We start from the raw sequence: 25376 nt of genomic DNA on the forward strand, positions 1-25376 counted from the left end.
TTCACCAAAACCTTATATATAACTATATACTTATATATTTATATATATTTATATAGTTATCAGTAAGTATATTCTACTAACTAAGCTTTTGTTGTATGAGCTTCTACTGCACATTGACTTGCTCACATAATAAAATAGATGAATGTAATTTACATCATTATTAATATTATTTATCACTGACATTTATCAGTAGCAACAGAATAATGAATATTTCTGACAATAACATTGAGATGATGCAGTAAAATAGATGAATGTAATTTATATTACTATTGATGTAATTTCTTATTGATTTTTATTAGTAGTAATTAGATAATAGAAAAGTACAGTTATTCATCATCTTACAACATCATACTGAGCATCTTTATAAGTGATCATTTTATTACAGTTACTACATTCTGAGTTCTTTCAAGATCTTCTGATACTTCTAGTAATATCTGATAACTTAATCTGATTATATAAGATCAAGACCTGTTGAGCCACTTCACAACATCTGAGAATAGTTCAATCCACAATTCCACATCATATCAATTGTGAACTGGTAACATCTGTGTTTGGAACCAGTAATTACCAGTTAAGACACCTGGTGACCTGCGAACGGCATAACATTACAGTATTCCACAGATCTGGAATTCCGGTATGGTACTGTAATATAATCACGTGATTCATCCATTGGCCAGAAGGTCACCAACAATGTAGACGAATTGTCCATTCGCCGTCATCATGGGATTATGATAGGCAGTACTTCCGATATGGCCACAAAACCAGCGGTAATGAACCTTGGTGTTCCAAATCAAACGTAAGAAACCCCATTTAATGAATTCGCCAACAGAACGTTAACCAGATGCAGACTATATTGTTCGAACCTCCCGGATAAATTGAAGAAACCTGACCTGAGGCTCAGCCTTTATACTCTATTTTCCACATATGGCACAGTTCTGGATGTCGTTGCTATGAAAAATGGAAAGATGAGAGGTCAAGCTCACGTTGTCTTCAGAGATCTCCAGGCCAGCACACAAGCAATGCGAGGCCTACAGGGATTCGACTTTTTCGGGAAAGAGATGGTGAGCCATAGTCTTAGAAATAAAATTTAGAGTTGTTGGTGATTATTTAAACTTACAGTCGGCGTTCAGAAAATTGTTTATGCTAAAGGAAGCTCGGATGTTATTGCAAAACTTCGTGGCACATATGCCCCTTCAACCGCAACCGAATTACCTGGTATTTCAACCGATTTCCAAAGAACTGTATTCAACGCTCCTCCATCAACTGCACTAGCGGCTGAACCGCGACGCTCATCTGTACCGAATCAGCAGGTGCCGCACGGCGTTAAACGGCTTAGGGAAGATGAGAGTGATGGGGATGCCCTTATGGAAGAAGATGAAAGTGATGTTCCAATGGAAGCCTCATCAGATGAAGACTAGATTTTTCGAACGGGAACTATAAACTTCATACTCGGGTTCACGGAATGATTCTTGCGAGCCATTCTTGTCCTCGTGTGTCAAAAGTAGGAGCTGCTCTACGGACAGAATCAAACCGGCCATTGTGAGGTTTTAAAAACCGACTTATATCGAAGATATAAAACTGGTTGGTTACATATCAGATCATATGCAGAGACGCTGTCATGCTTAAGTATGAAGTGAGCTGTTCTAGACGGTCCAGGACCAGCAGTTTAATTCCCGATTGTTCTTGTTGTACTAATGTACGTAGAAGAACTGTCTATGGCTATTGCTACAACCTTATGTATATCACAGGCATAAACAGTATTGCCAAACTTTCCGAGAAATATTATTCTTGTTCCCAAGCTTTTTCTGATCGCAACATTGGAGCATACGTTTCGCTTTCTATCGTAGAAGCTCGGAATTTCAGGGTCAAGGGTATTGATCTAGAGCCTAGGTGGTAGTCAAATATCTTCATACACTATTCACATGTCGCCCTTCTGACTTTTCCCTGATTTGTAGGAACTTTAGAACTACCAGTGTATGCCCAGGATGTGCTCAATCTGTGTTTTGCATGTATGTGCAGCACTCAAATTTTCTTCCATGGTACATAGGGACAGGCGTATTGTGTAGTGCTGTACTCTGTACGGAGTCTCTGTTTCTCGCGGGTCTGTGTATTAATACACTCATACCCTCATGTCAAGAGTACTCAGTCGCAAAATTCCATACAAGATTAAAAATGGATTCAAACGCAAGCGACTGGCAATCAACTATCAACAGATGTTTCCCATGAGATTATATCATTGCTATTTGTTGCTCAGCATCTCATGCTCACGTAGCCCTTTCATCCACGCAATTGGCGGCGTCATGGGCTGGTAAGGTATTATTTATGCTTAGGTCCGAGGACTTGCCCTAAGCAAGTATATATGGAGGAAGACAGTGAATTATCTTAATAAAATTACCAATTTGCGCTCCCTTGCCCTAGAGCTCATTCAAGGGTAGTGATACAGCCATGTTGGGCTATTTGTAGGTATTTTGCTGCCATGAATGGCACATCTTTTTGCACAGTGACATTATCATGTCGCCATTGGCATCGATTCATTCTATTCTCCGTTTAGATCTTTTCCACCCAGTAGAATCTCAATTGACGTTTCCTACAACAATATTCCGGGCTCCAGGTGCCTTATATGTCTCCACTTGTTTCTGTCCTTTTCGCAAGAGGTACTCGATCGTAATAAAGTCTTTTTTGCTCACATTTCGGTTCTTATCAAACTGATGCCTGGCGCGATACGCTGTCAGTGTTCTGCAAAATTAACGAGGCATCTTGCTTAATGGTATATCACCTTGCGTAGCGTTTGAAATTATTATGCGACCCCTGAAAGGCGGTGGTTAGTTATGTAGCTGGATATGTATAAGTTACATGAAACTAGTGGTAATTAGGGAAGCAGGTGGGTACATTACCACAGGCTTTCCTCGAATTTCCCTGAGGCATTGCCGATATAGAGATAGAACCTGGCGCTGTAGACCTGATTGACTCATTCCTAGACCTGTCTCTCTAAGTAAGTAGCTCTGATGCTACGAAGAATGAGCTGCATGATCTGTACGGAGTACTCCGTACTTAGGAGATGAATTCGTCGGCTTCTATGGAGAACTTAGCAATTAATAATCAAGGAGTACGGAGTAACTAACTAGTTAGTTAGTTAACTACATAACTATGTATGTAACTACATAAGCCTGAGGCAAGCTTACCGATGTCCCGGCCGAGTCGACATCCATAAAAGCAGTTTTCTACATTTAATTTACCTCCTTTACTAGAAATGGAGGCGCGATCTTACCTTTCCTCAAAAGCGACCTATGTCACAGGATTTGTTATCCATTAGATCACCGTCCTTTCTCATCATGGCCTCGTTTTCTGTAAGTTTACGAACCATCGCCCCGCCCGGCCCATAATCGTACAGCGCTGATCTTTGACCACGATCCAGCGACTCGTGCGGTTCGTTGCAAGCGATGGACGCACATACTATGGTGATGCCGTTCTTCCAGTAGGCGTTACTGACCTTGCCAAAACCATGAAAGCCCGCGTAATCAAAGGCAATATATTCGGGCGTCACCAAGTAACTGAGCGGGTTGTAGACGTGAGAAAGCTCCTCTCTCCCCTTGCTCTCAAGGATATGCGAACAATCCGCTGTCTCGGACTGAATTACGCTCAACATGCCAAAGAAGCAAATATGTCAATCCCAGTATACCCAGTCCTCTTTTTCAAGCCCGTAACCGCTGCTGCAGGGCCTATGGATCACATTCTTGTCCCTGCTATTGCGCAGGAAATAGAAGGGTTAGACTATGAATGTGAACTGGTAATTGTGATTGGAAAGGAAGCATATAATGTGCCTGAGTCTCGAGCTCTTGATTATGTTCTTGGATACGCTGTTGGCAACGATGTTTCCCATCGCGAATGGCAACTTAAACGCGGGGCAGGTCAATGGGGTCTTGGTAAAGGGTTTGATGGATGGGCCCCATTTGGCCCTGGAATTGTTTCGACACAGTTAATTAAGGATCCAAATGTGCTGGGGATTTCCACCAAGCTCAATAACGAATTGGTTCAGGATTCTAACACAAAGGACATGATTTTTAACGTAGCCAAAATTATTTCATTCCTGTCTCAAGGAACGACTCTTTTACCTGGAGACTTGATATTTACTGGGACGTAGGTGACGCCCGGGTCAGCATTTTATGACAACAACTTTGACTAACAGCCGTCATTAGACCTGAAGGAGTGGCAATGGGAAGGCAACCTCAACTCTGGTTAAGGAACGGGGACCAGATCGACGTGACGTTGGAGGGTGTGGGGACCTGTAGCAATAAGGTGGTCTTCCACCGAGTCGAGACCAAACTATGAGGAATTTAGATCTATCCGAAGAAAGAAGCAATCTATGTAGTACCCCGATCATATTTCTCAGGCTCAGACCCAATACAGTCGTGTGAATCATGCTCGGACCAATCTTGCGAAATTAAAGAGTCACGATCAGATTTAAAGTATTCATTAGGGGCCACTACTTGGAACTAATCACTCGACTTGGGCACCATATCCCTTTATGCCACTCGCAAATTCCCAGCTTTGTTTTTCCAGATGTTCATCCTCCTTCAAGTCAACACCATCCTTCGTAATGACAACGATGGAATATTTGTCTAGACTTCTTGCGTCGCGATAGTAAAGAACTTTCATACATTCCTTAACCGCATTAACAGCCTGCTCTTTTGTAATGCTTTCTATTGGCATGTCCTCAGGAAATAATCTTCGCAAAATCGGAATGGCCAGATGCGCAGCGAAACCCGTAGCCAACGATGAGGCCGAAAAGGTAGTGCCTAGTAAGTCCGCCGAGCTCAAGAACGGTATGCCCTCTTGATCAAAGCCGGCCACTAAAATATGGTTCCACAGAGGGTTAAATTCTGAACGACGTTTGTAAAGCAATTTCGAGAGGTAGGTATGTAGATTCTTGGCAGTAAGGGTATGTTGACCGTAGGAAGCATAGTTCTCTGTAATATCAAGGGAATTTAAAACACGATCAATGTATTGCATGTCAGAGACGTCGCCACCGAAACCGACGACAGATGTATTGTCAAAAATGCGAAGGCGCTTCACATCCTGAAAACGGGCAAGGGAACCATAGGAAGCTATGATTAAGGTTATAGTTAGAACATTGATGCTCAAGAAGCCCCAATAATGCCATGGATATAAACCAAAAGTATGAAGTTCTCATAGGGAAACGAACCAAGATTATCAGCAGCCATAACAACTCCACCGTTAAACTTAACCGCAAGAACAGAGGTTCCCGTGACTATTGGAGATTGTGTATGGGATAGGGACCCTGTAGTCTGGAGACGAGAATGGTCATAAGAGCCGTAAACATCGTTTCTAGGCTATTATGAATGCACCTCGTCAGTACAGCTAATAGCAATAGCTCAACGGAAAGCACTCAACTCGTCCCCAAGCTTCTGGATAGTGGTCCATGATTGCGAATGGTCAAACTTCTACACTTTCCAGTTCAAGATCACAGTAGGGCGGCCTGTTGAGGCGGAAATGGAGCTATTGAAAGTCAGGAGTTGTCATCATTATGTTCGTTGGCTCTGAGCTTGATAAGATTATGTAATCCTATCATTCATTTTTTACTAACGTTAATTTAAGCACTGCTTTCTTCAGCTTGGTTTTAATGAAAGAATCAAGGTGCCACTAATCCTGTCAATTAGTCCCCATCTGCATGCGTGTAGAGAGTACCACAGCATCCAGTCTATTTTGAGCCAATTACAAATTTGAACACAATATGGAGTAAGAAGTACGGAGTATCGAGTACACTAAAACTATTAGTCTAAGGTTGTATTTTGGAGTATTTATGTCTCTGTGAGGACAAGACGCAACCCGGATTTCGCTTCTATCTCTTGGCCTAAATGAAGAGGCGCAAAGAACAGAAGGGTAGGAATCCTTGAATACCTCGGTCTCTTTTTGAAAGCTTCACATACGACGAGCATGCGCGCCGGGTTGAAATGTGAGAATTCCAGTAAAGGCATTAGAGCCAGACCTGTATAGCCTACTTGGAATCAAGTCCGGTAAATATTCCCCTACACACTTCGAGCTTCGACCTGTTAAATTGCCGGGGTATTCAGAGCTTGGACAAAATCAATAGTGGCCACTGAGATTTTGTTTTCCTCTTCGATTCCGCGACTAATTTCTTGCTGGTTCTTCTGCAGGTTTTCCTTATATCCCCATTGCGGAAGCGAAGCAACATCCCATATTTCCATTTCAAGAGGGGTCGCATACTGTGCTAGGTCTTCAAGGCCTACATGCCGCCGTAAACTTGAGAAAAGGCTTGGATTCTTCAAGGATGCTGAAGAGACGAGTTTCTCATTAAAATGTATGCGCTTGAGTTTCAGACTCAGAAAGTGTGCGAACTTTTCGTTAGAGGTGGGTGAGGAGGACCCAGTCGGCGATGGCGGTATATCTAAGTTGGGGTATGGGGGTAGAGTCATATCTCGAATCAATGAGCCGTCAGTCAACGATAGGGGCGATTTCTGTGATATGCTGGGGATTTCTTTGGTCAACGTCAACGGCTCAGACGGCTGGAATGGGCCCACAAGAGGACCACAGAGGTCAGTACGAGCGATGGTATCAGGTTGGCCGAATTTGGGCTTCTGGTCTATATTGAAAGTTAAAAATTAGTTGCATGAATAGTTATCACAAAGAATCGCAGCCGCTAGCCTTCTATCTGTTGAATATATTGTATTGGAGGCTGGTTAAAAAGCTTGTAAGGCCAGGTTTCAAATATTTTAAGGAAAGTGCCTTACTTTTCTATCCGCGGGCGTGGTACTGTTATTTTCATTTTCACTGCTACTCTCATACACTGCTAAGCCTAGCATAGTATACTCTGTTAAGCCGGTTTAGCACAACACTGAGACGTATACACTTTCTATACTCTGTACTCCGTAAGCTTGAGGCTCCAAGAGTGACGTTGCAGGCACGGGTTGTTGGACAACTAAGAAAAAGGCGACCACCTTATTAAGTGTAGACTGTCTTTTCACACGGGGTGCTCCGTAATTCACAGGTAATAATAATCTGTTAATTTATCGATTATATAAGCAGGAACATGAGGCATCAGCAAGCTAGGGATCTAGCTTCACCAAAGCATTCAGCAGCATAACTACATCTTCACTTCATACGTCAAATTCTCGTGGCTCTGCTGTCTGCTCCTTTCCAACAGATTTTGTGTCATCTAAATTTCTATTCGCCATGACCACCCTCTTAGAAACTCCCTCCTATTCAGAAACTATTGGCTACTCATTCTCTCGGGGATCTAATAAGCAGCATGGCTTCTATCCGTAAGTCTTATTGACAGTACTGTAACTGTGTATTTTCCTAATAACTTTCAGATATACTGATAACGGAGGTTCTACGTTGGGAATCACCGGCCCTAGCTTCACAATCCTGGCTGGCGATACCCGATCCGTCTCTGGATACAATATCAACACACGCTTCGCCCCTAAAGTGTTCAAAATTGGCGCGGATGAGGCCGGTGAAGGAGGCCATATAGTGTTGTCTGTCGTTGGGTTTTCAGCAGATGGTCAAGCTTTGAAGGAGCGGCTCGACGCCATTGTTAAAATGTATGAGTATCACCACGGGAAACGCATGTCTGTCAAGGCTTGTGCACAGCGTCTTTCAACCATTCTATACTCAAAACGCTTTTTCCCTTATTATGTCCATGCTATCCTCGGCGGTTTGGATGAAGATGGCAAAGGCGCTCTTTATAGCTACGATCCTGTCGGTTCCTACGAGAGAGAATTTTGCCGCGCCGCAGGTGCTGCTTCCAGCTTAATCATGCCATTCTTGGATAACCAGGTGAATCTCAAAAACCAATATGACAATATCAACGGCCAAATGGTTGCAAAAACACCAGAGCCATTATCAAAACAAGCTGCTTCAGAGCTAGTTCGCGACGCGTTTACGAGTGCTGTCGAGAGACATATTGAAGTTGGCGATGGCTTGCAAATGATGGTTATCACGAAGGACGGCATAGAAGAAATTATCAGCCCTCTCAAAAAGGATTAGGCCTATATGTGTCGCGGTGGTTCATGTTGGCTGTTGAAACAAGTTTCATTTGAACACAATATTAAATCAATTGATTTCATTTTAAGCAGGGTGACGTATTACCTTGCCGCATGCGCTGCTCTAATGATTTTTGTGAATCGTATACCATGAGAATTCATTTCCCAAAATTCTATTGCAAAGGTCTCCAGACGCCGAAAAAAAAAAGCTCTGTTTGCCCCGATTGCTAGTTACTCCTTAAAACCGCTCTTTCATTCGTGATGCCACGGTTCGTAAGTTTCCGTAGACCTTGCCCTAGTGATAAAGCTCTTTAGCTGCGAAGGTAGCCAAATAGTGTTATACAGACTTACCGGAGGGCTTCCCAAGATCAAACTGACAATAGCTTCTCTAGCAATGCGAATGTTTCGGAAACCTCCGAGGATGTGAATCTTTTGGTCTGCGAGGACGACTCTAGTCCGACTAGCATTCTCAATGGCGAATTTAGTTTTTCCGTCTTTCCCAGCTATACGGCCAATGGCTCGGCTTAGATGTTCGCCGTTTAAGGTCTTAACATCCTTTATTTCAAAGGTCTCAATATATAAGTCATCGAGTCTGAGAAGCGCGATCGCGTCATCAACATCAAATCCCAGTGTAAATGCTTTGATGAAGTCTTCCCCTTTTTGCAACGCACCGGAGTCGATAGTATGTTTTGATGTCCGCAGTTCAACAGCTTTACTCCTGATATTCATTCGCACCTGTAATTTCAGATGCTCAACAAGTGGAGGGTAAATTTTCGGCCATGCGGCTTTGAGTGGGCTCATTCGATGAGGTGGAACGGGAACTCGTCGACTTTCAACACGATACGAGCCGTCCGTGGCTGTGATGGGGGTGAATAGTGGCCTTCCTTCTTCGTCGACATGCATTTCCAGATCCGTCTCTTTTGATACCGCTGTTATATCAGGTTGCGGAGCAGCAAAGTCGATAAGTACATCTTCCTCGCCTATCAAAAGTATTAGTGATTGTATAAGCATAATCTTCCCAAGGATCATACTTTGGTTTGACTGAATCCGTGCGGAAATAGACTCGGTGTCACTGGGTACCTGTAGTCGACTGGTCGGAGCCGGCATAGCTATTGTACCAAGTGCAGATATTTCAGGTTGTCGAAATTCAGAAAGGAGTAAAACTTTTGTATGAAAGTGGAGTTGGATCTCGATTTCGAAGCAGAAGTCTTTTATCGGTGCTCGCATCTTATCTTTGGGATTCGGATGTGGGAAATCCAAGCAAACACTGCAAACATTTGTTAACCAATTACCTAGTTAACTAACTACCTAAGTTAACTAACAGGTAACTACCTACTTAACTAACTAGTTCTAGTTAGTTAATAGGTAATTGGTAAGTACTCCGTATACTCCGTAGAGTACTCCGTACACTATAAAACTTCCAAGCTCCTCACAATAACGAAGTACGCATTAGGCTTTTTAACAACATTATTAATAGAGGCTTACAGTTCATTATTCTTTTTATTCTGCACAACTTATGGGCTCTACTTAGCCGACCGCTTCATGATGCCACGAAAAATATGTCCATCCATATAGGACGCAGGCTGGGTACTATATGGGGGGCGACAGCTTCGTCCACAGTCACAGGACCTTCCAACCCACTTTTACGACACCAATATTTTCCCGTGAGAACCCTTTTCCCCGGGATATTACCTGGATTCAAATGCGTTCAGTATTTCTGTTGGCAACCTCACCCCAATGAATTATTACGAAAGAACGCGGCTGGCGCAGCGACGCTATTCTTCAACCCTAGGCGCGAAACAACGTTCGAACCTGGGGCGAGGCGGAATATTTCGGTATATGAGAGTAGGAAGATGATTCGCATAGCCACTGTATGCAGCACAATTCGGAAATTCCACGTCTCGACATGTTGTCAAAAATCTCCTCACCCTGCCGACAAAGGTCATATTCCACAAATTTCTTTGGCGCAGAAAAAGAATTCAAGGGTACAAGCGGAACTGGAAAACCCCACAAGAGTAGACACTCAAGAGCATGGGTCTTTACACCATAAATATATAATAGATCGCTTCCCCCATATGCGCAGCCCATCTAGGGAAGAGCTCTTGGCTGCAACAACTGGGTTCTGGTCTCGGCTCAAGATACGTTTCAAATGGTTTTCCATACGAAGTGTACGACCATTTAATATTGATGAAATTGGAGCTTTTTTTTCCTGGGTCCTTTTGGGACATGTAGTGTGGATTTTCCTCGGTACTACAACATTTTTTTCTCTACTAATTTTTGCGATAAATACAGTACTAGCACAGGGTAAGCCCACGGTCTTTTTTAAAGCGAATTGCTGAATATGAAGCTAACAATGTTTCTGTAGAAAGTCTAGCTCGATGGGTCGGAAATTATCTTACAAAGTCTTCTGGCGTTAAAGTGGTCTTCGAATCTGCGATTGTACCCAAATGGAGAGATGGTGTTATTTCGTTCAAAAATGTGTTCGTGTCTCGACGGCCCGGTCAAGGCACTGGAAATGTCAGTAAGGGGTCACCAAAGACTGCAGCTGCAGCTGCACTTCGAAGCCTCAATCCATCGATGCAGCATCGAGAAGATATGGGCGAAGACGAAGACTCGAACTATACACAATTTGACGTTACTATTGATACCGTAAACGTCACTCTTTCGTTTACGAAATGGTTCAACGGCAAGGGGCTTCTGGGTGATGTAGAAATCAAGGGAATACGAGGGGTGGTTGATCGAACCCATGTATTTTGGTTGGATGAAAACATAGACCCGAAATCCTATCGGCACGAGCACAATCCAGGTGATTTTGAAATTGATTCCTTCAAAATGGAAGATGTACTGGTCACGGTCTACCAGCCCAGTGACTTCAGGCCCTTTCCAGTCAGCATCTTTACCTGCCATCTCCCTCAATTAAGACGCCAATGGCTTTTCTACGACTTCCTATCTGCAAACATAATGTCGGGGTCGTTCGATAATTCTTTATTTACAATACATCCGCGACAAACACACAGCTACACTGGCGCGCAGCTAAATAACGGGGTCGAAGAGAATGGAAAACCCAGCCCATGGAAGAAGCACAGTCGGATTCGCATCGACGGACTCAACATCGACCATCTCAATCGTGGAGTGCAAGGGCCGTTTTCCTGGATCCACGAAGGCAACGTCGATATTGTCGCGGACATTATGTTTCCAGCCGAAAGCGACGAGAGTTTGGCGAAAGTGATGGCGGACTTCTACGACCGTCTGGAAGCCACAGTGACCTCCAATCGCTATGAGTCAGTATCGAGGACAGCAGCGAATTTAAAGGACGGAGCGGAAAGCCAAAATGATAAACGGTTCGTCGTCACGGACCTGAGAATCAATCTCAATAACGTAAGAGCTGTGGTGCCCCTGTTTACACGAGATCTTTCTTACATCAACAATGCACTGATTCGGCCGATTGTGGGGTATATCAATTCCAAACGCACATTCATCCCGGTTCAGTGCCGACTGGTGAAGCGGGTAAGCGATTTTGATGGAAGCTGGACGATATTTGACAGCGGGCTGATGGATGACCTATCTGCCGAGGCAAGTGGACCAAACCCAACCTATGCATCCGACTCTTTAGATTTGCTAACACAGGTGCGCTGTTAGACATACGAAGCCTTTGCACGAGACGTTGTCGACGACCAAGCTCGGAAACGGCGGCTGAAAAAAGTCGGCTTATGGTCGCTTCAACTTGCGGCCCAGGCCATCTTCATGGGCATGGCAGGCAACATTGCATGAGGCGTCGATTGGGCATGGCGCTGGATACCGGGCGGGCGTTTGTTTGTGTTTTTTGGCCATGGGCCTCTTTGTGGGGTGCTAACCACTAGTTACCTCGAGAGTCGGTTGCGGAGGAGGGCTGGATTTGGCGTACATTCTGGGTTTTAGAGAGAATCGACGAGTGAACTAGTTAATCATCGAAGCACGGTGCGCTTTAACGCTGGAGTGGTCTCCGCCTGTTCGTATAAGCCCCTCCTCGGCGCTTTCTCGGAGTGTTTGGCGCTGAAGCTTGACGCCGTCATCCGACGCAGGTTGGTTACAAGATGGCGCGGGTTCATGCCACCAGTGACGGCCAGGCAGAACATTTGTTGCACGCGAGCCGCCAGTCGCCAGCACTGCTTCCGAACGGGGGGCCGGCCGCTTGGTCCTTCGCCTCCTCACGCCCCTGGGCCGCCGCCGCTGCTCACCTGCCCAGCCCCAGCCCCAGCCCGGCCCGGCCACCTGACTGCCCGCTCCCCAAAACATCCCCAGCGCCGTCCGTCGTCAGCACACGCTGCCCCTGCATGGTTGGACTAGGGAGCCATGTCGCATCCACGGCGGCACGTCGCTGATGCAGAAGGCCAATCTCCTCCCTCACGCCCGCTGAACCTCCCGCCCGGCCCTTCCTCCTCGATCTCCCAGCCCAGACCCGCCGCCCGTGCTCCGCCCGACCATCCATCTGTCGCTGCTGGGACTGCTGCAACCCTAACACCCCGGCTCATTTCGCACGCCCTAGCCCCTATCGCCGGCGCCTCTCCACGCCCAGCGGGAGCTTCGTCCAACACTCGTTCACGCCAGCCCACCACGCCATCTCAACGCCCATCGCGGCACGCTGCCACACCTCCTTTGCCCGTCAAGAGCTCCGGCCGCACGCCCAATTCTACCGCCCTTTCAGGCTTTCCCGTGCCGCCGACCGCCAGAGCCCACTGCGCGTCGCCCACGCCCAGCTTGTCCTCCATCTTGTCCGCCTCTACGCTGGCCGCTGGCCCTTTGGTCGAGTCACCCGCCTCTGCGCTGCATCACCCCAGCCAACATACCGCCAGCCTCGCATCCTCCTCCGGCTCGCACACACCTTCCACCCCAAACCCTATTCATGTCTCCGCCATGGCAGAGAGCACGGGTCACAGGTCGGTTCCACGAACTTCCTCAATAGATTCTGCTATATCATCGCTGTCGTCGACTTCCCATTCACATAAGTCGTCCCTGGATGCAAATGTAACCCCTGCGGATATTGCAAATCTGATCTCAGCAGCCGGGTCGCCGGAAGCTGTGATTATACATTTGCTGAAGGAGAAGCAGCATGCGGCATCCCAGAATGCACAGCTTTGGAAATTAGTGGATAAACAACGGACAATGCTCTTGGCTTTGAACAAGGATCTCGAGAGGGCAGTAAAGGAAAAAGAGAAATACAAAAAAAGGCTGAGAGAGTACCAGAACACCCCACCACCTCTTCCTTCTACGCACCCGCAGAACAATGACAGCCAAGACAACGGAATCTCCGAGACTGGAGATTCTACCCAACACCATGAGACTGCTCTCCGAATGCCACTTCGTGTAGGAGGCACTAGTGGTACCGCTCCCGAAGCATGCCCAACCCCCATGAGCTTGCTACAAGCAGCCGACACAGACTCAAAAATCCAGACGGGTGTGACCAATGATGGCTCCTCTCCTACAATCGATTCCCCCTCAAGCCCCGAACTTATAGAAAATAGGAAAAGTGGTCGCGATGACGATGGAGTTGATCACCCTAGCGTTACCTCAGATACAAGTCAAAAAACCGCCACCTTAACCAAGGGAGATATTCTTCCAGCCCCCAGTGGCTCTAAACTCCCTAGCAAAGGAACAAAAGTCCCCCCTCCGTCGAGAAAGCCGCCTCCAGCGCCCCTACGACTAGACGAAGCGCAGAAAGTTAAGCTACCTGTTATTCTAGATAACAGAAAAGACTCTGATTCCGAATATGACGAGAACCCGGGCCATAGTGAAATATCAAATTTGGAACGTGGCAGGAGAAGAACCAGGGAAGAGGATGACTGGCTACGGGATGCCATAATAACCAAAGAACAGGAGGCCCGCAGCCGGTCTAATAAGAAGAAAGTCAAACATTTCGAGCCCCCGGAGAGTGTCCAGAAAGAACAAGCCCAGGCATTCCTTGGTGTTGGCCTCCCGTCAAGCCCGCGCTCTGGGGTCTCGAGCTCACCATCTCCTAGGCTAGTTGCCGTCAACTCCCCTCCCCCCGCCCAATTATCCTCTGTTTTGCAACCCGGAGCCAGTGACGCCAGCGGCTCTGATAGATCGCGAGTTGCTTCGCCCTTGAGTCCAGGACTACCCCAAAGTCCCAGACCAGAGGATCGCCCAATAGGGTCACCAATACCACGCTTTCCTAAAGACGGCGGAACGCTGATGTCCCCACCCCTTTCACCCCAGATGAACCCAGGCCAGTTTCAGAATATACTTAACCCAACCGGTGCCCACCTCACTACCCAAAACGATAAGGTTGAAGAAATACAGTCGACTTTTGCCACTGATTTGGAGATCACCAACGACATTCCAGTCTACAAACTAACAGTCGAGAAAGACAGCCCCGTTTCTACTCGCGAGACGCCTCATACCATATATCGTGGCATGGTCTCTTCCCAATATCCAGATCTGCTTCTTCCACCCAACTCGCTACCTTTGATTGATGTGAAGGTTTCATCATCCAGGCTACGCCCATCGCGAAGTAGTTACTTAGCTTTGAAACCTGTGGAAGAAGAACCAGTTTTTACGTTAAGTGTCTGTTCCCGAACAAACGGTATTGAGCTCTGGCGCGTCGAAAAGGCGATCCTATCTTTACCGCATTTTGACCAGCAAGTGAAACAGTTTTCAGGCTTTTCCGGAAGCTTGCCCGAACGGTCAATTTTCAGTGGTCACTCTCCCGCGAAAGTTGACGCCCGTAGAGCTGCTTTAAATACCTACTTCAAAGCCTTGCTTACCCAGCCAATGGATGAAGATGCGGCACTGGTAGTATGCCAGTTTCTCAGCACTGATGCTATTGAGCCCCGTGACGACGAATCCAATTTATTGCACGGGCCAGGGAATGGCAAACCCCCGATTTCGTTTGGGCCTGATGGTAAACCAAGAAAGGAAGGCTATTTAACGAAACGAGGAAAAAATTTCGGCGGGTGGAAGTCGCGTTATTTTGTTCTCGATGGGCCTGAGTTGAAGTACTACGAATCTCCTGGTGGACCTCATCTCGGTACCATAAAAATCCAAAATGCGCAGATTGGCAAACAATCCCCTTCTGGCAAAAACCAACCTCCTTCTCAGGTAGAAGATGACCCAGAGAATCAATATCGACATGCATTTTTGGTTCTAGAACCAAAAAAGAGAGATTCTTCCGCATTAGTTCGTCATGTTCTATGTGCAGAGAGCGATGCGGAAAGAGATGCGTGGGTTGAGACACTGCTCTGTTACGTTGAAGCTCGAGATCCAGACGATGAATATCAAGGATCCCACTCCCATATTTCTAAGTCCCCTTCTGGCGCCATTCCTAGGGCCCGTGTCCAAACGAAGAAGGGAAGCTCAGAAAACGTCCATTTGGGACGAGGAGAAGTGCTTCAAGCACTTAGTTACGATGATGTTGTCGCTGCTGAAGCCCCTATCCGCGGTCCTAGTGGTGGAAAAGCCTCTCCTCCTCCTCTTAGTTCCATACCGGATTATTCTGCACGTCAATTTGATCCGGAGAACTCTTCACCTACATATAAAACCATTTCTGCCCCTACCAACGGTATGAGAATTCAGGACGCGGGCGCCTGGGGTAACAAGACATCTGCCACGTCCACGAAAGAGAAGAAACGAAGTATCTGGGGATTTCGCAGTACTGCGGGAATGGACTTTACTGGTCACAACTCGAGACGTGACTCTATTGGCTTTCCCTACGATCTTCCTCTGGATCGAAAGGGGCCAATAAGACCAGTATTTGGGCTTCCTCTCGCCGATGCGGTAGAGTTTTGTGGCCCTCGAGATTTTGACTGTGGACTCCCTGCTGTTGTTTATCGGTGCCTCGATTATCTACGATCGCAACATGCTGAGTTAGAAGAAGGCATATTTCGACTTAGTGGCTCCAATGTCGTGATTAAAGCCTTAAAAGAGAGGTTTAACACGGAAGGCGACTTGGATTTCTCAGAGGGGGATTCGTATTACGACGTTCATGCGGTTGCCTCTCTCTTTAAGCAGTATCTCCGAGAGTTGCCGACAACGGTACTTACGAAAGAGCTTCACTTAGACTTTATTCGTGTTCTCGGTAAGTTTTAATTCCGAAGCATTTTCGTCGTTATTTTTTCTTTCTTTTTTTAACTAATATATCATGGATAGATTTGGACGAAAAACGGCAAAAAATTGCTGCATTCCATGCTTTGGTGCATAGACTTCCCAGGCCCAACCTGGACCTTCTCAAAGCCTTATCCCAGTTTTTGATAGTCATTATCAACAATGCGGATGTGAATAAAATGACAGTTCGCAATGTTGGTATTGTCTTTGCACCGACATTAAATATGCCCGCCCCGGTTTTTTCCATGTTCCTCACGGAATTCGATGCGATTTTTGGAGATTTTCTCCCTGGGAACACCACGCAACCAGTTGAAATTTCGGTCAATATTAGCCATCACCTCACGCCCGAAGATATTCGGTCCCCTAGACAACAAATGTTTTCTAACCTTCCTACGCCTTCATACCATCAAAACTCCTTCGAATCCCATGGGACTGAAGGAAATGTACTCAAGTATCGTCAGTTCAAATCAGACAATGACACTGGGCTGATTCCTATGCGACCTTCCTATGATCCACCTCCCATTCCTGAGCAGCGGCATGATGGAACGGGAAGTTCGCTCCAAGTGCAGTCTACCAGTGGTATGCTGGCGTCGAATAACCCAACAACGAAAAATAAGCGCAGGGAGAGCTCTTTACTTTTTATGGGTATAGGGAAATAAACATCATTCACATCTAAAGTTGCAGATATGGCTATACGCGGGAGGCCAAGCATTCCAAATCCCTTTGCCAATCGTTTCCCCTTTTTTAGATTTTTTTTTTCTTATTTTTATTTTTCTTTGTTTTTGGTTTTGAGACTACAGATCTTTTATCTTATGATGATGGATGTTCCAAAATGCGGCACACTTCCCACTGCTTTCCAAAGAGTTCCCAATGATACCACTTCAGGACATCCAATGATGCTCTTAAATCATCCTTATTAACCACCTTCATGCACATACTCCTGCAATTTATACTCCTAGGTTGATCATGCATAATTGTACCCTGATAATGTCCTTTTGTTTCATCTGAGTTGAGTTCGTTTTATTTTTCATTCCCTCCCTTATGCCAGGACTAGGGCCTGTAGTGTTCCCACAATACTTCCTGCCCAGAATATTTAATATACATTGACCCCTTCCAGTTGGCTACGTATTTATACCCCTTTTGCATTCAATCACCTTACCCCTTTGTCATATTTTCTAGTCTGAGTGGTCTTTGCCGTCTCCTCCCAGCGCTTGATGTGCTGTTGCATTCATACTTCCACATTTACTTTTGACCTATATAATTTGACAGTTCTTGACTACAGGTAGTACCTTTTTTCTTATAATTCGATCTATCATATAGTTACTTGACTAAATGATTGAATGTATTTTTTGCATATTTACTGTTTTGATACTAGAATGCCCTGGTGACCTCTTTATTCAATTGAGTATTAAAGACTATTGAAATGGCATTTTAGACAGAGTCCCAACCTTGCAGCTATCTTCAGGAAGGCACTGACTATATATGTAGCTTAAATGAATGTAGATTTTATTACATACCCAAGCCTGATGGTTGCATAGTACATCCTGGGCTCCAGCGACAACAAGACATTGTGGCTCTAACAGCAATTTTTTTTCACATCCACGCATTCGAACTTTCAAAATCAGCCTCTGGGATAATTATCGGGACATCTTCAAGTATCATGGCCGTACCAATAATCACAAGTGCCAGAAAAGTCGTATGAAGAGATTCAACGGTATACCCCGATGCTCAATGTCAGAACACTGGCCCCCTCTTCCTTCCGGTATATTTCGAATTAGCCTTGATGACTTTTCCTTTCCTTGTCATTTGATCCTTCTTTCTCAATATCCAGGGCTTGCTTCCTTTGATATCTGCTGGGTTTCTAGATCCTTTTTTTGAACCTTCAGCCTTTGTTCTTACATCCAAGATTTCAACGTCATCCATTCCCTGTACGATACCGGTAATATCACCCTGTAGTCCACCACCTCCAACAGTTAATACCAAGTACAACTTTCCATTCTTTGTACCAGGATCATCCTCTAAAATACCGGCACCAAACCCGGCTTTTATCGCAGCTGCACTGATCATATTTCGCTGTGCATCATTTTTAGGATAAAACTGACATACAGCACGAGCTCCACGACGTAAAGAGGCATATAGCCCGTCGAAAAATAGCCGTAGCCGTCCTTCAGGGTTAACGTCCGTTGCCTCAGCGTTACATAGCCACTGCACGGCGCTGATACTGATAGCAGCATCGAAGGTACCCGGTCGAAAAGGAACTCCTTGGCCCATATCCGCCAAAAAAAGGTCACCCTCAACCTCCCTTTGAAGAGCAATATCAAGCATGCAGGGAGAAATGTCCATTCCCACCCAGATATGCGGGCCGCTTTCAGAGGAGGGAACCGACGACAGTATTTCACCAGATAGGCCGGACCCGCAGCCGATATCCAGGATTAATGAAGGGGATTGAAGCTCTAGGAGTTCGAGAGCCCTACGGGTCATTTCTGACTGGATATTTTGTATCCGAGAAGACGAAGTATACTTTCTGGATTCTCTATCATTGTAGAAGAGATCTGGAGGCCTATTAACAGGAGGCAATTAGCGCTTCTCCGCAAGAAAAAAGAGAGGTGGCTCACAATAGATGCTCTGGTCGGGACATGGTCACCCTGATGCACGAATTTGGGGAACGTCAGAGAAACCCAAGCAAAAATCAAACTAATGGCATGCCCCTTTTCTTTGTTTTTTCTTGGAAAGGTCATATGAGGATAAAAAAAAGCATTTCATTACAGGCGTAGTAATTGTCAGCTGGTAGCATAGGCCTGGCCGGGAGATTGGAGCTTTTATTCACTTCTTTGTATAATCTGGATGCAAATCATTTGTTTGCGATAACTATAGTACCTAAATGTGCCTAAATGTGTTAGTTCACAACCCTAAATTCACACTAACAAACCTTAATAGAACACGTCTCGAAACGTTTGATGGGGACTTCCAAAGACTTTTGTTCTATTACTTCTGTTCTTCACACATGCACAATAATAACCTCATTCCCAACATCCAGGAGATCCACTTTATCAATCTCACCAACCTCGATAGTGGAATAATATTATGGCCCCCGAGAAGCGGTCGCATGACTTCAATCCACCATTTCCATCAAAATTTGAACAAGTATGGGTTCTCCCTTCTATTTCAATTTTGAGCTGCGTTGTTAACTCGTGCGTTTGCTATCAGCGCAAGCGGCGGCGTTTATCCCCCAGCTCGCCAATTCAGTCCTCCTCGGATTTTGAGAGTGATGTAAATTCGGATTTTGAGCGCCATGCAACACAGATGATCCGCGAGAAGTACCAGACGCTCGGAGACAATCAACCTGTGGAAAATGGCATTATTGAGCGTATTGATTGCTATAATTTTATGTGTCACAAGCATCTGTCATTGGAATTGGGTCCTCTGATCAATTTCATTGTGGGTAAAAACGGCAGTGGGAAGAGTGCCGTACTTACTGCATTGGCCCTTTGCCTGGGTGGTAAAGCTTCTGCCACGAACCGTGGCCAAAGCTTGAAGAATTTTATCAAAGAAGGGAATGAGTACGCCACTCCGTAAGTAAAATATTAATGACTAATTCTAATAACTTTTTTAAATCTGCAGTGCTGCAACTATTATCGTTCGTATCAAGAATCAGGGTGACAGTGCTTATTTGCCTCATGAATTCGGCCCCTCTATTATTGTTGAGAGACATTTCTCTCTAAGCGGAGCAAGTGGATTCCGCATCAAAAATGTATCTGGCCGAGTAGTGACCACAAAAAGAAGTGATCTTGATTCAATAATAGACTACTTTGCCTTACAGATGGATAACCCCATGAATGTCTTGTCCCAAGACATGGCTCGGCAATTTTTGAGTACTTCAAATCCGGCTGAAAAGTACAAATTTTTTGTCAAGGGGGTCCAATTAGAGCAGTTAGACCAGGACTACCATTTAATAGATGAGTCTATTAATAGTCTTGAGTCAAAGCTAGGTGTTCAATATGAAGAGCTGAAAGTACTGGAAGAGAGAAAGTCCAAGACCAAAACTCGTTTAGCTTTGTCCGATAGGCACGAGGGGATTAGGAACAGGATCAGAAACCTACGAGCCCAAATGGCATGGGCCCAGGTGGACGAACAAGAACAAGTAAGCCCTGTAAAATATCGATCTAAGGATTAAGCAAACTAAACTTGTTTCAGATCCGGGATGCTTTGGGACGAGAACATACGGAACTTAATAAAAATCTTGTCCACCTCGAAGCTGCAGCAAAGACCGTCGAGCACCTATTTGATGAAGTCCAGGGTGCCTGTCTCGATGCTACAAATCAACTGCAAAGAGCAGAGAATGAGCTGGAGAGAGTGCTTGACAGCAAGAAGGAGGTACAAGCTAGGCACGACGCCAAGCTCAACGAGTGCCAGGAATTACATGTATAAAATTGATCAATATCCTATAGAGATGTGCTAATAAAAGTGATGCAGGCAACAAAACGCGAGGTACGCAATCACCTTAAAGCCGCCGACAATCGAATTCAAGAAACACGCAAAAAGATTGAAGAGGAGTTGCAAAAATTGAAAGACGTACATGGAGGTGTCAATATGGGAAAACTCAACGAGATAGAGGAGAAGGAAGCTGCGGCAAAGGAAATGTGGCGGCGTCACAAAGATCATAAGGATGCTACTGCTCGGCTGCAATCCGAAATAGCAACAGCAGAAAACCTAATGAAGCGTGCGGGTTTACCTATTCCAAAACAAAGGAAAGATATTGATGAAGCGGACCAGCATCTCCGCAGCATGGAAAGAGGCCGTCAACACCAGGAGGGTGCCTTTCCCGCGGGAATGACAAGGTTAATCAAGGTGGTTCAAGAGGACTCTACCTTCAATCGACAGCCAATCGGCCCTGTAGGGAGTTACATCACACTTCTTAAACCCCAGTGGTCTTCCGTGCTAGAAAAGTCTTTTGGAAACGCCTTGAATGGGTTTGTTGTGACAAGCAAAAATGACTTGAATAAACTGTCAAGTATCATGCGGCGAGTTGATTGGTAAGTGTAGCTGTCAGAGGTTTCTTTTTAGCTATTGCGACTAAAACATATCGGCAGCGTCTGCCCGATTTTTATCGGGAATGAAAATGGTACTCTAGACACGTCTCCATATGAGCCCGATGCCAGCTTTGACACTGCGTTGAGAGTGCTGAAGGTGAAACTTGTCCCAGTTCGAAAAAAGAGGAATAATAGCAATAATACTCACTTTTCTTCCTTCATAGATTGATGTTGATATTGTCCGACGACAGTTAGTCATTAACCATAGTATAGAACAAATGCTTCTTATTGAGGATGTTGATGAGGCTTCCAAAATTATGTATAGTGACAAGGCCCCAAAAAATGTGAGACGCTGTTATTGCATTGATAAAAATGATAGGAGGCGGGGCGTACATTTAGGTTTCACACGTACAGGAGACCCGGTTCAATCTCCCCTGGGCGCGTTTGCCGGGCAGGCTAGAATGAAAACGGACATCGATTCCCAAATTAGGTAGTCAATCCTTTTTTCTTCTTGCGCCTAAACTCTAGCGTTGCGCTGATTTGGATGGCTGTAGGATACAACGCGACGCTATTAATGAACTGAGAAATAACCTGAGGGTGTTGGAGAACGAGCAGAGAGATGCTCGATCTAATTTGGAGAAATGCAGACAAGCATTTGCTAGGCATGAAAGACGCCAAAGAGATCTGCAGATTGAGGCTCAAAAGGCGGATGATCTGGTTGAAGAATTAAAGGATGCCATGGAGAAGGAGAGGGTTGAAGATGGTCGACTTGATGGGCTGAAACACGGCTTAGCTGAGTCAGAGGAGGAAAAAAGAATAGCTGCAGCTTCATATGAAGACGGTGTTATCGCCCACGATGCGGCGGTGGTAGAACTGAAGAAGATGAAGAAGGAGTTGGCTGCCAAGGACGCCGAAATTGCATCCGCCGAACATGAGCTCTTCAAATACAGAAATAATAAAACTAGGGCCGAAGACGAGCAAACAAGAGTTCTTTCTGAAATGAACGTTGCTCTAGCTCAAGTGGGCGCTGCAGATGAGAATATGAAGAAAATAACACAAAAACAAAACGAAGCCGCCTCTCGAGTAATTAAGTTTACTGAGCAAGCAGAAATTATCTCCTCACTGCGTGTTGTGGTTGATGAGGGGGAAACTTCAAATAGCCTGGATGAGAAGTTGCAGAAGCTGAAGCGTGACCTCCAACGATATGACACTGAGTCTGGGACTCCTTTATTATTGTTTATACCATAGAAGCGCTAACCAACGATAGGATGGGTGCGTCTCGAGAGGACATCGCTGCGGCTGCTGCGGAAGCTGAGGCAAAATACGAATTCTCAAGGGCGCAAATTACGGATTTCAGCGACCTTGCTCAGGAAAGCTCATATTTATCTTTTTAATACGTCTCAGATAGATTAACGTTGAATTAGATGTTCAAAAACACCATCAGAAATCGACGTGATAGATGGCTGAATTTTCAGTCATTAATTTGCACAAGGGCCAGGTCGCAATTCATGTACCTGTTGAGTGAAAGAAGTTTTCGTGGAAAACTCCTTACAAACCACAAAAAGAAGTTGCTCGACCTTCAGGTATTATTCAAGACCCAATCTCGCCCAGAAAACCTTCTAAAAGTTTAGGTCGAACCTGATATCACAAAAAATACCGCTGGGCGAGGTGCAAAGACGCTCTCTGGCGGAGAGAAATCTTTTTCTCAAATATGTCTTTTGCTGGCTCTCTGGGAAGCGATGGGATCACCTATTCGTTGTTTGGATGAATTGTAACGTCTCTACCGCCTCTTGCGACCCGTCGTGGCGTATATCTAATTGATATCTAGCGACGTTTACATGGATTCAGTAAATCGCAAGATAACTATTGATATGCTGGTATGTCATTCGAAAACGCTGCCTATACCTTTCATTGACTTAGTTAATAATTTTTTTTTTTTTTTTTTTTTTTTTTCATGGCAGATGGGGGCAGCAAGGCGATCTGTGGGGCGACAGTTTATTCTGATTACCCCTGGTTCAAGGGCAGAGATAAGGGTAGCGCCCGACGTTCGCGTTATTGAGTACGTATTTGGAAAGATATAGAGGTCATAAGAGGTACCATGCTTACTTATTAATGCAGGCTTGCGGAACCAGAAAGAGGACAGAGCACCATCTCATTTAGTGGTGTTTAAGACCGGAGGTCACCAGGCGCTTTAACTGGTAATCGCGGCACGCGCCCCCTAAAGTAGGCGCTGACCCCCCAAATGAAAATACCACCCACCTAATATAATTCTTTGACCTCTAGAGTAATAAATAAATATTAATTCACTTTCACATTCTGTAAGTACATTATAATCCATCAGTTTATTGACTTATGATTGAGTTGAATCTTTTATGGCTTCAATTATAGACAGTATACACAGCTAGATCATGTAATGAAAGGAATACAGTATTATATACAACATCAACAATAATCAAATTAGTTGAATGTAATTACTTTAGAAGACTTTCAAAATAATGTATGTATATTAGGCTGACTGCAGGGACAGAGATTTCCCAACTGGGATCCCATCCCTAATGCACTAATGGGAAATTGGGATGGGACTGGGACTTGATAGTTGTTACCTGGTCTAATAAAGCTACAGAATGTCCGTGTGATTTTGGTTGTGTAGTAGAAGATGCTCTTCATATCTCCCTCTAGCTTTGTGGGTAAGCTTGAGGTGCTGACTAAGTAGCTAACTATTTTGGTATTATGTACAGTAATGATTCCATGTCAGTTGCTGTGGAATATCTTTTAAAATCAGTGCCCTCACTGAAAGCATGTGTACTGAACATATCAGCATATCAGATTAGAACTGATAATCATAATAGAGAAAGTTGAAGAAGAAGAACATCTTCTCAATAACTACTTTATTGATCAATTTAGTATGTGTCATTGAATAAAGAAACTTCTTTTAAGTTAGAGTAGACATGATCAGTTGCATTAATGCATATATTTTAATTTAATGCTGAAAATATTATTCTTCATCTAATATAAAATTCTTTTATAGTTGTAGAGTGTTCTTTTAATTCTGTTCTAGTATGTTAGTGTCATTAATTTAAGTTAAATATGAATAATCTTCAGTTATTACTTCTAGTGTGTGCAGAGGAGCTGAATGAGCTTTCTGTTAATGATTAGAAAGATGTAGTACTTTGCATCTTATAAAGTTATTTAAAATAAATCAATGTTCTCTGTAAATCTCTTTTTTTTTATCTGTTGTTAGATTAAGTCATGCTTAAATTTCTTTCATTGTTATAACATCATCTTCATCTAGAGTCAATCAGATTTCTGTAGTTATTGTTGTAGATGATTGCATTTAAATGAGTTCTTCAGAGAATTGATATAGAAAATGAATGAGTTTATATTTTATTAATTTTAATAAGAGCTCATAATGATCTTTCTGAAGTTTATTTAATATTTCTTTAAAATAAGAATTAATTATCAAAGTAGTGAGAATTTTCAGAACTAGATGTTGTTTCTCTGATTTTAATATGTTTAGTGGGAAGAATTGAAAGAATTCAAGACATTGATCAATTGTCATGACATATTAAGCATTTCTGTACTTTGTAAGTGTTGCTGTTCATTCATTAAATATTGCTGATTGTTTGATTATTGCATCTAATTCATTCATCATAAATATGTCATCAGTGTTTATTGCTGAAAAGTTCATGAAAAGATAAAAGACAGAGAACTGTCTGTTTTGTAGATAAAGCACTTATTTATCTTAAAGATGTTGAGATATTAGTTCTCATTTTCAGATGAAGAGATTAATAAAATCAGAAAGTTCATTACTATCAGTTTTTTTTAATGAGTCTGATAGTAATTGAGACATTGATTCATTATGTTTTAATATTTCTATGACTAATGTTGTTTCTGTATTTAAAATCAACATTGCTGTGTTATTTAATTCTGATGAAAGATGACTTCTAGATGTTTCTCAATTAAGTGAACTGTTAGTGTGATAGTCAGAAAATGTAGAGAAAGCAACATTATCATCAGTGAAGAACTTATTAGTATTGAATTCAGAAATGTCATTCAGTAAATTAATCTTTTCAGCAGACTTAAGTAGTCATTTACTATTTCAGATTGCTTTCTGTTTGACTGATGTCTTTTTCTTGCATGAAGTGACTTTATTGTTCAGAGCTTTTCATTTGTTGAGCTTTTGTTTTAATGTGGGCATGGTGAAATTGTCATTGATTTAGACAGT

The 25376-nt window shown here is 44.1% G+C and overlaps 10 protein-coding genes across 10 annotated transcripts; 6 read left to right on the forward strand and 4 right to left on the reverse strand.

Annotated features, from left to right (window-relative positions):
• Window positions 1-749: 749 nt before the first annotated feature.
• Window positions 750-1418, forward strand: LOZ57_006837 (uncharacterized protein; the record flags this gene model as incomplete). Its single annotated transcript, XM_049255852.1, has 3 exons — window positions 750-796; window positions 848-1061; window positions 1131-1418. The coding sequence occupies 3 exons, from the start codon at window positions 750-752 to the stop codon at window positions 1416-1418; spliced, it is 549 nt and encodes a 182-aa protein (XP_049105164.1).
• A 1914-nt stretch (window positions 1419-3332) lies between these two features.
• Window positions 3333-4329, forward strand: LOZ57_006838 (uncharacterized protein; the record flags this gene model as incomplete). The annotated part of the gene is made up of 3 exons (XM_049255853.1): window positions 3333-3347; window positions 3416-4137; window positions 4197-4329. The coding sequence occupies 3 exons, from the start codon at window positions 3333-3335 to the stop codon at window positions 4327-4329; spliced, it is 870 nt and encodes a 289-aa protein (XP_049105165.1).
• A 168-nt stretch (window positions 4330-4497) lies between these two features.
• PRE4 (Proteasome subunit beta type-7) lies at window positions 4498-5442 on the reverse strand (the record flags this gene model as incomplete). The annotated part of the gene is made up of 3 exons (XM_049255854.1): window positions 4498-5105; window positions 5204-5351; window positions 5413-5442. 3 exons carry the CDS (start codon window positions 5440-5442, stop codon window positions 4498-4500), a joined length of 786 nt encoding a protein of 261 aa, XP_049105166.1.
• A 629-nt stretch (window positions 5443-6071) lies between these two features.
• On the reverse strand, window positions 6072-6842 carry LOZ57_006840 (uncharacterized protein; the record flags this gene model as incomplete). Its single annotated transcript, XM_049255855.1, has 2 exons — window positions 6072-6622; window positions 6794-6842. The coding sequence occupies 2 exons, from the start codon at window positions 6840-6842 to the stop codon at window positions 6072-6074; spliced, it is 600 nt and encodes a 199-aa protein (XP_049105167.1).
• Window positions 6843-7212: 370 nt separating this feature from the next.
• Window positions 7213-8028, forward strand: PRE7 (Proteasome subunit beta type-6; the record flags this gene model as incomplete). The annotated part of the gene is made up of 2 exons (XM_049255856.1): window positions 7213-7301; window positions 7353-8028. 2 exons carry the CDS (start codon window positions 7213-7215, stop codon window positions 8026-8028), a joined length of 765 nt encoding a protein of 254 aa, XP_049105168.1.
• A 234-nt stretch (window positions 8029-8262) lies between these two features.
• Window positions 8263-9251, reverse strand: PNO1 (pre-rRNA-processing protein pno1; the record flags this gene model as incomplete). The annotated part of the gene is made up of 3 exons (XM_049255857.1): window positions 8263-8319; window positions 8376-9004; window positions 9056-9251. The coding sequence occupies 3 exons, from the start codon at window positions 9249-9251 to the stop codon at window positions 8263-8265; spliced, it is 882 nt and encodes a 293-aa protein (XP_049105169.1).
• An 848-nt stretch (window positions 9252-10099) lies between these two features.
• MDM31 (Mitochondrial distribution and morphology protein 31, mitochondrial precursor) lies at window positions 10100-11795 on the forward strand (the record flags this gene model as incomplete). The annotated part of the gene is made up of 3 exons (XM_049255858.1): window positions 10100-10328; window positions 10390-11597; window positions 11664-11795. 3 exons carry the CDS (start codon window positions 10100-10102, stop codon window positions 11793-11795), a joined length of 1569 nt encoding a protein of 522 aa, XP_049105170.1.
• Window positions 11796-12356: 561 nt separating this feature from the next.
• On the forward strand, window positions 12357-16780 carry BEM3 (Rho GTPase activating protein; the record flags this gene model as incomplete). The annotated part of the gene is made up of 2 exons (XM_049255859.1): window positions 12357-16095; window positions 16167-16780. 2 exons carry the CDS (start codon window positions 12357-12359, stop codon window positions 16778-16780), a joined length of 4353 nt encoding a protein of 1450 aa, XP_049105171.1.
• Window positions 16781-17855: 1075 nt separating this feature from the next.
• On the reverse strand, window positions 17856-18759 carry BUD23 (18S rRNA (guanine1575-N7)-methyltransferase; the record flags this gene model as incomplete). The annotated part of the gene is made up of 2 exons (XM_049255860.1): window positions 17856-18681; window positions 18737-18759. The coding sequence occupies 2 exons, from the start codon at window positions 18757-18759 to the stop codon at window positions 17856-17858; spliced, it is 849 nt and encodes a 282-aa protein (XP_049105172.1).
• Window positions 18760-19205: 446 nt separating this feature from the next.
• On the forward strand, window positions 19206-22545 carry smc6 (Structural maintenance of chromosomes protein 6; the record flags this gene model as incomplete). The annotated part of the gene is made up of 9 exons (XM_049255861.1): window positions 19206-19265; window positions 19329-19693; window positions 19743-20262; window positions 20316-20543; window positions 20595-21154; window positions 21212-21308; window positions 21376-21641; window positions 21706-22365; window positions 22419-22545. 9 exons carry the CDS (start codon window positions 19206-19208, stop codon window positions 22543-22545), a joined length of 2883 nt encoding a protein of 960 aa, XP_049105173.1.
• Window positions 22546-25376: the final 2831 nt, after the last annotated feature.

Source organism: Ophidiomyces ophidiicola (assembly GCF_022830035.1).
Source record: "Ophidiomyces ophidiicola strain CBS 122913 chromosome Unknown scaffold_60, whole genome shotgun sequence".
NCBI classification, from domain to species: Eukaryota; Fungi; Ascomycota; class Eurotiomycetes; order Onygenales; family Onygenaceae; genus Ophidiomyces; species Ophidiomyces ophidiicola.